At 36.4% G+C, this 13954-nt stretch overlaps 1 protein-coding gene across 3 annotated transcripts in view; it reads left to right on the forward strand.

Moving 5' to 3' along the window:
• Positions 1 to 9886, forward strand: part of UBA6 (ubiquitin like modifier activating enzyme 6) — a 94189-nt gene extending 84303 nt beyond the window's left edge. For 2 of the 3 annotated variants that reach the window (XM_062198779.1, XM_062198780.1), the window contains exon 33: positions 1891 to 9885. In XM_062198779.1, coding sequence (XP_062054763.1) covers positions 1891 to 2026 — 136 coding nt within the window. In that variant the 3' untranslated portion in view covers positions 2027 to 9885. Of the gene's footprint in view, positions 1 to 1890 lie in introns of all 3 variants that reach the window. The other variant, XM_062198783.1, reaches the window with a different exon arrangement.
• The last annotated feature ends 4068 nt before the right edge of the window (positions 9887 to 13954 follow it).

Below are 13954 nucleotides of genomic sequence, written 5' to 3' on the forward strand. Positions count from 1 at the left end.
TCCAACTTCCTTTGCTCTACTCTTTTTTTTTCTTTTGTCATTTTTTATCCTCTCTGCTTCTTCTACTTTATTAATTGAAGTTAATCACTGTTAAATATTAGTTAAGGCATTATTTGCCTTATATTGTTTTATAAGGATCCTTATATCTTTCGGAAAATTAAGAGTAGCATTTAGAAATCCTTTACTGTATGCTACCCAGATGAGAGGAATGTGTGGGTGAGAAGTGTATTGATAAGTTGAATTTAAATTTGCTGCAAATAATTTTAAAAAATGCTTTTGAGAGGTAGCCAATATTTAAAACCTCCAAAATGATATGTTTTGTGAATTATATTTCTCCTGTTACTAAATTTTCTTAATTTAGTGCATACTTATTGAATGCCTATTAATAACTGGATATTTTATGTCAGTGAAGTTGCAGTTAAGGACCTAATCTTGGCTTTAGAAAGACGTGAGTTCAATTCCATGCTCAGATACTTGTTTTGTCACCTTTGTTTGTACTTTTTGAAACTTTGTTTCCTGTCTACAAACAGTTTGTGCCCATAGATGTTGAACACAAAAATAACAGTAAGGTGTTAACAGTGCGATAGAACATCAATATGCCATATATGTTAATACCTGTTAGTATTTTGTTATATATCTTTATCAAATGGCACTGCTCTCAACAAGTTGATAGTCTGCTAAGGTAAGCTTACATGTTAATCATGAATTAAAATACAATAAAATTGTTGCAGTAAGAATTTTCTTGTTGTTTAAAGATTTATTTATTTTTGAAAGGAAGAGTTACAGAGAGGCAGAGAGACAGGGGGTGGGATATCTTCCATGCGCTGGTTCACTCCTAGATGGCTGCAATGGCCGGAGCTGCACTGATTGAACCCAGGAGCCAGGAGCTTCTTCCAGGTCTCCCACACAGGTGCAGAGGCCCAAACACTTGGGCCATTTTCTTCTGCTTTCCCAGGCCATAACAGAGAGCTGGATCAGAAGTGGAACAGCCAGAACTCAAAGTGTCATCCATATGGGATGCCATCACTGCAGGTGGCAGCTTTACCCATCATGCTATAGCATCTGCTCCTACAATAAGAATTTTTACAGAGTACTTTGGGCATACTAATTCAAATGTGTAATATTTGACAAAGAGAGAGGTCTTCTGTCTGCTGGTTCACTCCCCAAAAGGCCTCAATGGCCAGAGCTGAGCTGAACCCCCCTTTCCCAGGAACATAAGCAGGGAGCTAGATCAGAAGTGGAGCAACTGGGACTTGAACCGGTGCCCGTATGGGATGCTGGCACCACAAGTGAAGGTTTAACCTGTTACACCACAACTCTGGCCCCTGAAGATGGATTATTGAAAGCAAAAGCAACAGTTTGTTCTAACATAAGCAATTAAAGAGCATATGTGGTCTATTAGGGAATTCAAAATTTGGAATGATTCACTAAGGATGTGACGACTGTGAATGGTATAAAGAATGAAAAATTACGATTGGAGCAAAAATGTCTTTGTAGTATGGAAAGAGCTAAAGAATTTTGTTTGGTATGATGTTTCTAGCTTATATTTTTAAGATTTATATCTAGCTTTCCTTTTTACTCTTTACTGAGAAATGTTTGAGAGTTTATGATGCCTCTAAACTTTATAAGGAGTGTAGAAGGAGAATTATTTTTTTTAAAATCATTGCTTATATTTTGAGGACTTTTTTGGCAGAGGGGTGGCAGTCTTTAATTCATTATCATTACCATCTGTGGTCCAAATGGATTTACCATTAGGTAAATGAGTGACTTGGATTTAGAGCTTTCGGTAAAGAAAAATGAACATCTGAGTGACATTATCTGAGCGGCATTAGTTAGCAAATCATCCTTTCATTCTTTACTAAAGTATTCATCTGTGCTTATTTTCTCTAGAATGCATAAACTTGTGAAACCTTCTACTGAGAAGAAATACGTGGATCTTACTGTGTCGTTTGCCCCAGATACTGATGGAGATGAAGATTTGCCAGGACCTCCAGTAAGATACTACTTCAGTCATGACAGTGATTAATAGAAGTTGTCTTAAAATTACTCCTGGACTACTTGATTTTGGACATGGTGCGCTTAATTCAGAAACTATGAAAAAAAAATCAGCTCTGATATTATGGATTTCTTTTTGATGAAGCCTTAATTAAAGGGGAACATCAATAGGAAACTACTATAAAGAACTGTAAAACATTTTGGAGCGTTAATGTACACTTGTCTAGTGCTTCACAAATGACCATGATCACAAGCTACTTTGAACTGGAATACCATTTTTTAATGATGACAACAAATTTGTATATTAACTTCTCTGGATGAAAAAGAAGGAAAAAATATTTATTTATGACCAGAAGTGATAAGGATCAACAAATTGAAAGTAATGAATGCAACTATCCGAAAGGTCTAATCTCATTTTATGAATTTTTTTTTGTTAGTGTTTGAGATCCCTTTTTCTATCTGAATAGTGTGTGGCACCCTGATCCTCTCATGATTAGGCTTTAAGCTTCTAATACTCGTGGGAAGAGGGAAGGATGGTAGTGGTGGATGAAGAGTAGACATTTTAAATTGTGTAGTCATGGCTTACTGTCCTGTTACCCCTGCTAGTGTAATGAGAATTGGTTGTGTCACTGTCTCCAAGAAATCAGGATTTTTGTTGAGAGCAGCAGTGTTGTAAGCTGTGAGCAGTAGGTCAGATAACACATGTTAACCTGGACTAAATGTTAACAGTATTATATGGACTCTGGATAGCCCTCTTAGAGAATCCATAAATGTGAACAGATGAATATGGCTAATCATTTGATTCTTAAATATACCTTCTAATGTGGTTACTTTATTTATTTGGAATTCTAAACCTGATTGTCATAGTACATAAGACTAAAAGGTTTTGTAAAGGGAATGTCCTTAGATAGATGAAAAATAGAAATTAAAAAATCATCACTAGTGGAGTCTTGATTTATTTTCTTCCAGCAACCTAATGGACAGAAAAAAGTGATTTAATATTTTTATTTTAAAGATAAGCATGTTATTTGATTCCCTGTTCCAATAGAGTTGACAAAGATTAAAATTTATTTTTTTATGTCTTTACTGAGAGAAACTTTGAGTCTTCTGATATGAGCTATTGTACATGTTCATGTAAGTGCTTTTATTAAAATGATGTAGAGTACTTTACTGAGTAAACTCAGTGAAGAACAAGTGATTGTTCTGTTACTAAGGCCATCATGCATTCTAAAGTAGTTGGCATTTTATAACCTCAGGGAGTCATTTCCCTCTGTCTCTTTTTCTTCTGTGCTGTTCACTCCATTACTAGATTATTTGAAAATTCAAAGACTAGATTTACATCAATATGACTCCAATTGGGTATCTTTTTGTACTCTGTACTTACTTTTCTTTTATTCCATTTAGAAATAGTTTAAATTGTTTTATTAACCAGCTGTTTGATTTTTTTCTTTTGTAAAATTATTTTCCAGTTGGGGATATACACTTGGGAGTGGAAGGTGAATTTGTATGATTAAACAGTAATCTGCATTTGGCAGGTAGGGGGAAACTGGACAGGATGAGTTTAAGGAAATGGCTACCTTTGAAATAAACAATTAGTTTTTGTTCGTGATATTTTACCCTCTCCCATTGTGCATATCCCAAGTTAGTAATTAAAATTAATGTTACATGAAATTGAATACAGGAATATCAAGGCTCTATAGCTTAGAGGGTAAGATAATAAAAGAACTATCAGAAGCCTTTTCTACACCTCTCTGTTTTCTGCTGTTTGACAGTAACTGTCATTTCCCAGGGAGCCATTTAATAGTCCTCAAGTCTGATCTAATAACTAATTATGTTTTGTCTAAGTCTCCACATCTCTTTGAAGTAAATTTAGAACCATGCTATCAGTTCTTATTTATAGACCTCTATGCTTTAACAAATACAAAGAAAATCAACAGGAATTAACTCATTTTGTGATTAAACCTACAACCATTTTGCATTACTTTTTTGCCCCTATAGGAAATGGTTATTACCTTCATTTCTTCTATTTAGTTTTACTAACTGGAAATCCAGGTTGAAGTTAATGAACATCTTTCTTTCTTTATTTCTGTACCATGAGATCACTATTGATGACTGAAATACTAAGTATAAAAAGAATTTGGTTTTGTACAAACTAATTTTTTATTTACAAAAATAAACTAAAAAATTTGAAACTGTTTTTATAAGTCATGTTCCATAGTTGACTCTGGAGATTCTGATTCTGCTGTTCATTTTGTGAGTAATTTTGCTTTGGTATTCCCTAATTTTCCCGTTTTGCAATCTCACCTGTCAGTAGGTATAAGGGGACATTACTACAAATGTTTTTAGCTTCTAGAAGTTCTATTTAAACAGGTGTAGAGAAATACTCATAACCCTGTCCCAGACTACTAGTAGATGATTTCAAAATCTGTTTCTTTTTAGAGTTTAAAGCAGCTATGTGCTTCCCATGAGTCCCTCATAAATTGTCCCAGTGGTAAAACTTGGAAAAAAATATATGTATCTTTATTTTTAATCTATTTTATCATACTCTAGTGGTAACAGTGACAGAATAAAAATTAACAATATACAGGTACTTCAATAAGTTTGTGGAAAGCAGAATTAAAAGGTAAGTTTATGTTGATCCAAAAAAATTGGTGAAATCTGTACGTATAGGAGGTCTTGAAAAAGTTCATGGAAAATGCATATTATGAAAAAATTATGGATAGATTTCAAAGTTTAATGCACAAAAATAACCATATCTTTTAATTCCTTTTTCCACAATCTTATTTAATTACCTTTATGCTTGGAGTCCTGTTTTATAATTAGTAAAATGAAGGCAGAAAGAAAATTTGTCTTGAATCTTGAGGGGGGAAAAAAACTCTCTTGACCTCTTTCAACTACAATGAATATAATCCTAAATTCATTTGGATTGCAAATATCTACTCAATATAAAATGACTAGGTGTGGGTATAACTATTTTACTTTTCAAAAATTTAAAAATAGTAACCAGGAAGTTGAGATCTTAGAAATCAGAGTATAATCAATTTTTGGTTTTTCTCTGTTACATGTCTTAACTTTGTTTTTTTAAGTTAAGAAATATATAAATTTGAGTATATAAAATAAAAAATAGGCAGTTTAAAGAACATTTTTCAAGTAGCTACTTATATAACCAGCATTCAAGTTAATACACTGTTGACTATGCAGTCCATTCTCAGTTATAATAAGCTCCCCACCACACACACCATTTAGTTAATTACCACTATCCTACCTTTTATGGTTGCTAGCTTCTTGTTTTTATTTTGCCTATGTATGTATACCTAAATAATACAGTTTACTTTTCTCCCACTTCTAACTTTACATGAAAGGAGTGCACTGCATTGTTTGTGCTGCTTCCTGGATTCAGCATGTGATTCATCTCTTGCCTGTGGCTGTGCTTTGTCATCCTTGATGTATAATTTACCTGGGTTTGATATACTCCAGTTTATTTATTCATTATTTTGACTATGGACAATTGAGATGATTTTAATTTGGAATATTGCAATTCCACAATGAAAATGATTTTATGTATCCTGTAGAGCTAAGAAGATATGTATCCAGGAGTTAAATTGCTTTGTCATAGGGTATTCATATCTTAAATTTTATTAGATAATCAGAAAATTTTTCCTAAGCATTAGAGATGTCCTAGTTCTCCATTTTGTGAACATAATGGTATTTATAGATCTTTTAAATTTTCCATTCTGGTGTTTGTTATTGCAGTTTCACTCTGCATTTTCCTAATTACCAGTAAAGTTGAGCACCTTCTCATAAGCTTATTGGTGACTTCAGCTTTCATTTTCTATAGAGTGTTTTGTCAAATCTGTTACCCATTCTTTGGGTTGTGCTGGTAGTTTTCTTTCTCACTGATTCGTAAAATATCTTTATAAATCTTAGGTTTTGATAGCTGTATAGTTAAAAATATCTTCTTATTCTGTGACTTGCCTTTCCCTCTCTTTATGATGTTCTTTAATAAAAAGAATTTGTTAATAGTTAGGTACTAAAAATTGTCGATCCTTTAAGGTTAGAGGTTTTCTTTTTGTTTAAAAAAACCATTCCCTACCTTGAAATCATGAAGATACTCTGCTGTATTATCTTCTGCAAGCTTTAGTTTTGCCTTTCACATTTAAGTTTAATTTGTGAGGAATACATTTGTATATGCTGACGGGGTACCTCATCACCATTTATTGAAAAGTCTGTTTCTTTCCCTCTTGTAGTGCCTCCAAAGTGGCACTTGAATATATTCATATGTCTTTGTCTCTGAGTTTTTGTTCCAACTTCTTGATATATTCTTTTTTTTAAAAAAAAGATTTTATTTATTTTTTTGAGAGGTAGAGTTACAGATAGTGAGAGGGAGAGACAGAGAGAAAGGTCTTTCATCCATGGTTCACTCTCCAAATGGCCGGAGCTGCGCCAGGAGCTTCTTCCGGGTCTCCCACATGGGAGCAGGGGCCTAAGCACTTCTGCCATCTGCTGCTGCTTTCCCAGGCCATAGCAGAGAGTGGATCAGAAGAGGAGCAGCCAGGACTAGAACCCAGAGCCTATGTGGGATGCCGGCACTGCAAGCAGAGGATTAGCCCACTGAGCTACAGTGCTGGCCCCAATGTATTCTTAATGTTTACAAAACAGGTCCTCTCCCACTTACTGCTCTGTAAATGTCTTAGTTATTTTTAGCCCATTATATTTTTAGTTCTCAGATTTCTAATTGCAAACATGCAAACTTGTTACTCTGCAGTTTCCAGACATCTTACCATAATTTTTGATCTCTTAACTACTTGAAAATGAAAAGCATGATTATTTTATAATCCATGTCTAATAACTACAGAATCTAAAATCCCTCCTGTGGGTCTGTTTTTTTTTTGTTTTTGTTTTTGTTTTTTTCTGGTTTTCACTCTTATTGTTTTAAGATTTATTTGTTTGTTTATTTGAAAGGCAGTTGCATAGAGGCAGAGAGAGAGACACACACACACACACACACACAGACGTTGTTCATCTGCTGGTTCACTCCCAAATGGCCACAATGGCTGGAGTTGGGCCATCCAAAGCCAGGAGCCAGGAGCTGCTTCCTGGTCTCCTATGTGGTGCAGGGGCCCAAGGACTTAAGCCATCTTCTACTGCTTTCCCAGAGCATAGCAGAGAGCTGGATTGGAAGTGGAGCAGCTGAGTCTCAAACCAATGCCCATATGGGATGCCTGCAGTGCAGGAGGCGGCTTGACCTGCTATACCAGAGCACCAACTCATAGTTTTCACTCTCAATATCTTACCTCTTACATATCTAAAAAGCTGCAGAAAAAATTTAATGCCCAAGATGATATTGTCATCCTCTGCATAGTTTTTTTGTTTGCTTCTGAAAAGTACCTGGGCACTAGTGATTTAGGATCATTGCTGGGTTTTTTTGTTTGTTTTTGAGGGACACATATACCTGGAGAGAGAAGCTCCAATTCACTAGTTTACTCCCTCACTGCCTGCAGTGACTAACAAACCACAGCTGAGAGCCAGGAACTAGATCTCGGTCACATGTAGGTGGCAGGAACCCAATCACTTCAGCCATAACTGCTGCCTCCCAGCATCTATCTACATTAGCAGGAATCTAGAGTGAGGAGCAGAGCTGGGTATCTTAACTGCTAAGGCCAATTTAGGAAATTTTTTTGTGTAAGTTTAGAGATGGTTTTTTTCCCTGGGCCATTATGTGACTCAAACTTATACTCTATACCGTGCTAGTACTCTTAACTATTCACACTTACTCACAGGGTTCAACCCTTCAAGATTCAAAAGTTAGGTTTACCAAGGCCCCCACCTCTTGATTGACCCTAGATGCAACTTTTGAATCCCTAGCCATAAATTCTTTTCAGCTCCTCAGTGGCCTTCTGCAGTCTGTAAATGTTTTAGGATACAGTGGTCCCAATCGAAGGGTTCACTTTTCTGAATTTCTGTCTTCTAGATGCTAGCCTGTTGGCTATTCACCAACTTAATCACTGATACTTTCATATATTTTCAAAACTATGTTTTATCCAGCCTTTCTAAATATTCTCAAGTGAGAATGTTAATCCAAATTACTTTATCCACCTTACTTCCTAGCTACCTATTGATTATGTGTAAGTATAGTTGATTTCTTTGTATTGCTTTTCTATGTGGAAATTTACTGAACTATCTAATGATCCTTGTAAATTATTTGTACTTTTTTTGGACTTTCTATATAACTAACTTCAGAGAGACAGTTTATTTTCTAAGATCCAAATTTTTATTTTTTTATCAAACTTTTTAAAATGTTTATTTTCATTTTATTTGAAAGGCAGGAAGACAAAGATCTTTCCTCTGCTGGCTCACTACCCAAGTGTCCTAAACAGAAAGGGCTGGGCCAGGCCAAAATGGAACTGGGAACTCTGTCCAGGTCTCCCACAAACATGGAACCTCTCAGGGTGTGCATTGACTGGAAACTGGAATCAGAAGCAGAGCTGGGACTGAAACCCAGGCACTTCACTATAGGATGCAGGCATCCATCGTGGCATTTTAACCATGATATCAAATGCCCATCTCGCCCAATTTTTATTTTCTTGGTCCTTTCTGCATATGTTTCTTTCCTGTCCCATTAATTTCTGCTCTTGCTATATTTTTCTGTATTGGATTTTTTTGTTGTTGTTGTTGCTGTTTTATTTGTAATGTTCTGTTCTTGAGGTATATTATCTCATTTATTTTCAGCTTATCTTCTCGTCCGACATAGGTATATAAAAGTCATCTCTATGCTATTGCAATATAATATCAAATTTTACTGTAATGATTGTAGCCATAGTCTATAGGTTTTGATATATAATATTGTTGATATCCAGTTTAAATATTTGCTGATTTTCATTAGGATTTCCTTTTCAGCCCTTGAGTGTTTTTATGAGAGAATTTCTTAGTTTCCAAACATGGAGCCTTTATAATAATCTTTTTTTTTTAATTTTGACTTGCAGTTTAAGTGAATTTTAGGGTAAAAAATCTTTGATTTTAACCCTTTGAAATTACTTGCAACTCACTTTATGGCCCAGAATGTAATTTTTGTGCATTTGAAAACATTGTATTCTATAGTCCTTGTAAACTATATATGTCTGTTAAAATCAAGTTTGTTAATTGTTATTTCAACCTTTTGTATCCTGATTTTTAATACACCTGTTCTGTCAATTACTGAAAGAGGCGTGTTAAAAATCATCCACTATGATTTTGATTTGCTTCTTTCTCCATGTATTTGTTTCTGTTTTATATATTTTGAGATTAAATTATTAAGTGCACATAAATTTTCCTAGCAAATTGTATGTTATCACTGTGAAATGTATCTCTGTATTATGTTTTGCCTTTTTAAAGTCTGTTTTCTGTGTAACTAATAATGACTTTATTTTGGTTTATATTTTCATGAAATAAGTTTTCCACCCATTTACTTTCAGCCTTCCTGTATTCTTATCTGTAGATGATTGTCAAGTAAACAGTATCGCTGTGGTTTGGATGTTGAACATGCCTAAATGCCCATGTGTTAGGCTTGGTCCTCAGAGTGGCACTACTTTGAGGTGGAATCTTTAGGACATAGTTCCTGAGGTCTTTGGGATTATTTCCTAAGAAGGTAGTACTTGTGTGACCTTATGAGTTAGAAATCCTGAATCTAAGCCCATCCACTTCCTATCACTGCTTTCTGGCTTGCCACGGGGTCCTTATTCTGTACGTGCTCCGACATCCACCATGGGCTTCCTGCAAGAACCAAAACCTGTGCCATACCCTTTGGACTTTGAGCCTAAAAACTGTCAGTGAAATAAACTCCTTCTCTTTGTAAGTTAGCTCTCAAGTATTTATTTGCAGTAAAGAAAAACTACTAATACAAGGGCCAGCACTGTGGCATAGCGGGCAAAGCTGCTGCCTGCAGAGCCAGCATCCCATGTGGGTGCTGCTTGGAGTCCCAGCTGCTCCACTTCCGATCCAGCTCTCTGCTATGATCTGGGAAAGTAGTAGAAGATGGCCCGTAGTCCTTGGGCCCCTGCACCCATGCGGGAGACCCAGAGGAAGCTCCATGCTCCTGGCCTCAGATCAGCCGAGCTATGGCCATTACAGCCATTTTGGGGAGTGAACCAGCGGATGGAAGATTTCTCTCTCACTCTGCCTCTGCCTCTGTAACTCTGCCTTTCAAATAAATAAATCTTTAAAAAAAAAAAAAAAAAACTATGCAAGCATAGAGTTTTGATTTTGGTGAGTTTTTGTATCAAATTGATCATTTTTTCATTGTTTTTACTAGAATATTTAGGCCATTTACATTTCATTTAATTACTAATATATTTAGGTTGACCTCTAACATTTTGTGTTACGGAAGATTGGGATTTTTTTCTCTAGCCCATCCTGTGATTCTTTTTCTGTTTTCTCCCCTTTTTAAACTTGCATTTACTTGTCTTGTTATTTCCTTTGTGCCAGTTGTTAACTTCCTGTCTTTCAACTCCAGATTCACTCTTTTGTGTTCTGGAACTCTGTGGCTGGAACTTTACAAACTACATTTCTTCTTTACCATCCAGTGTCCTTTTCATTTCCACAAACATGGGGCACTAGGAGACTGGAATATTGGAGGTAAGGAGAAGACACTTTTTCCTTCCCATATGCCTTCCAGTATTGTCAGTATCTCCCAGCAACTCCTCAGCTCACAACTGAGGTTCTTTCTCAGGCCCTAGCTTTTCTCTGACATTCTCCAAAGTCTGGCTTCTAGCTTCTAATACTTCCATCATCTTCTCTTTACTGGTTATGTTCCTTGTGGATATTTTCAATTTTTCCAAATCTGTTTACCCATTTCTTATGTTAAATTCTTTCTTAAAATATGTGATACAGTTTCTGATTTCCTGAACTATACATATTTTTTTCTCTTTACTAGTCTTTTTAATGCTTCCTCTATTATATCACACATATTCAGATTAAGTAAGACTGTTACCTTTATCTTAATACATTGTAATTTCAAAAAATGGCCACAGCAATATTTTTAATCCCACATGCTCTTCTAGAAACTTGCTACCAAATCCTCCCCCACCACCACCCTTCAAGACCTTTGAGGTTAGGTCATAAAAGGCTGTATGGTTTCTTCTTGGCCCTCACTCTCTCTTGCTTGGTCTTGCTCTTTTTATCTCTTTGCTTTCTTCTCTCCCCAACCACGCAGAAAGCTCACCCTTGACGCAATGTTGTGAGGATGCCCAAACCAGCCCACAGGCTGCTAGCATCAGGTGTCAGACATGTGAAAAAGCAAGTTTTCAGAATGTTCTAGGCCTTAGACTTCATGGAACAGAGAAATGAGCCAATGATAATGTGTCTTGCTCTATTGAATAGCTGAACGTAGATTGTTTATGCAACTAAGTTTTGGAGTTTCTCATTAGGTAGTTATAATTATAGAAAAACTCTGATTCCTTCGGGGCACCGATCCTGTCCCGGTTGCCCCTCTTCCAGGCCAGCTCTCTGCTGTGGCCAGGGAGTGCAGTGGAGGATGGCCCAAGTCCTTGGGCCCTGCACCCCATGGGAGACCAGGAGAAGCACCTGGCTCCTGCCATCTGATCAGTGCAGTGCGCCGGCCGCAGCGCGCTACCGCGGTGGCCATTGGAGGGTGAACCAACGGCAAAAGGAAGACCTTTCTTTCTCTCTCTCTCACTATCCACTCTGCCTGTCAAAAAAAAAAAAGAACAACTCTGATTCCCAACTTATATATTATTGCCTTATATTTTGTCTATTATATATTTTAATTTTCCTGTCATGTACTTCAATCTTTAAATTCTACAAGACTTCATTTTTGTTTATATAGTAAGTATATATACACACATACACCACTTTATTTGCACTTTTACTCTTTTTTATATCCAAATATTACTGAAATCCTCACCCCCAAGGTGATGGTATTTTAAAAGGTGGTTCTTTGGTCACAAGATTAATTATAAAATGACCTGAGAGAAACTATTTGTCTCTACTGTGTGAGGACACAGCTAAATCTGAAAGCTAGTTCTCACTGGAAACTAAATTTGCTTTGATCTTAGACTTAACCTCTGGAACTGTAAAAGATATTCTGTTACTGAAAAGCCACCTGGCTTACAATATCTTGTTTAGGACCCTAAACAGGCTGAGACATTTAACATAAAGTTCTGTCTGAAACACTTCCTTTAGAATTTAAACCATAGGGACCAGCACTGTGGCATACCAGATAAAGCCTCTGCTTGTAGCACCAAGGGCACAAGTTCTAGTACCGGCTGCTCTATTTCTGATCCAGCTCCCTACCAATGCACCTGAAAAGGCAGTAAAAGATGGCCTAAGTCCTTGGGCCCCTGCACCCATGTGGGAGACTGGAAGAAGCTCCTGGTTCCTGGCTTTAGGTAAGCCCAGCTCTAACTGTTGTGGCCATTTGGGGAGTAAACCAGCAGAGAGAAGATTCTCTTACTCTCTTTCTCTCTTTATCTTTTCCTTTCAAATAAATAATTTTTTTTTTTTTTTTTTTTTTTTTTTGGACAGGCAGAGTGGACAGTAAGAGAGAGAGAGAGAAAGGTCTTCCTTTACCGTTGGTTCACCCTCCAATGGCCGCTGCGGCCGGCACACCGCGCTGATCCGATGGCAGGAGCCAGGTGCTTCTCCTGGTCTCCCATGGGGTGCGGGGCCCAAGCACTTGGGCCATCCTCCACTGCACTCCTGGGCCACAGCAGAGAGCTGGCCTGGAAGAGGGGCAACCAGAACTAGAACCCGGTGTGCCGGCACCACAGGCAGAGGATTAGCCTATTGAGCCGCAGCGCCGGCCTTCAAATAAATAATCTTAAAAAAAAAAAAAAAAAAAAAAAAAAGAATTTAAATCTATAAGGGTCTTCTGGTGGCATAGCTACTCATGAGTTTTTTCTAAACAACTATTCTGCCCTCAATCTGTAAAGATATTTTTTGCAAACTGTAGAATTCCAATTTGTCCTTTATTATCTTTCAATATTTTTAAAATATTTTTCTACTCTTACAACTTCCCCCAGTTGCTACTGAGTCAATTAACAGGCTAAATATTGCATCTTCAGAGAAATCTTTTTTTAATCCTGCTTGTGATTTATTGAGAAGTGCCAGAGAGCTTCTTTCCGGTTCTCTTTCCTTCTATAGTGATTCTCACTAAACATGGCAGACCTTATTGTCCTGTTCATGACCTGTTCCCCTTGTATTTTCCAATTGTTTTGTCATGCTTTATTCTCTATAATATTTTCTAACCCATATTCCTGTTTACTGGCCTCTTCATCTATTTGTTATCTACTTATGTTACATCCATCCATTATGAATTTTGTATTTTTCAATTCTAGGTTTCTACCTGGTTCTTTTTTTAAAAGATTATATTCTATGGTTTTTTATTTCCTGTAGATATTTTCTGTTCTATCTATTTTTTAAGCTCTCAGAGCCATTTATAATCTTTGTCTGCCAGTTTCAGTTTCTGAAATGTCTGTGATTCTGTTTCTGTTGTTTCACGCTGCTAGATGTGCCGGCGGTCTACTGTTAGACTCTCTGTCTTGATCAAGCCCATACTTTGACATCTGTTTCTCTTGTCCATTCCTTTTACTTTATTAAAGTCAACCATTTTGTCTCACCAATTTCACAAGTCTGTTTCTTTGAAGGTACTTATGTTACTTTTTTTCTTTTAACTTTTGAAATGGTAATAAATTGCAGCTCTTTAGTCCATTGTCTCTTGTATATATTTGGACTAACTCAGTTGTAAGAATCTGAAAATAATGTGTATGTAGATGTGTGATTCTTTTTAAATTTTTACATCAATACAATGATTTATATATGTTTATTAAGTTTCAATACATACTTATATTAATGCTCAGCCTTTATGTTCTATCTCCCATCATATCCTAAGAGTCCTCATTAATTGACACTGCCTCTGCATTTGAAGGAAAGCCTTACCTTCCTAACAATTTACTTAATATCAGAT

The sequence above is a fragment of the Lepus europaeus genome, chromosome 8, assembly GCF_033115175.1.
Source record: "Lepus europaeus isolate LE1 chromosome 8, mLepTim1.pri, whole genome shotgun sequence".
NCBI lineage: Eukaryota > Metazoa > Chordata > Mammalia > Lagomorpha > Leporidae > Lepus > Lepus europaeus.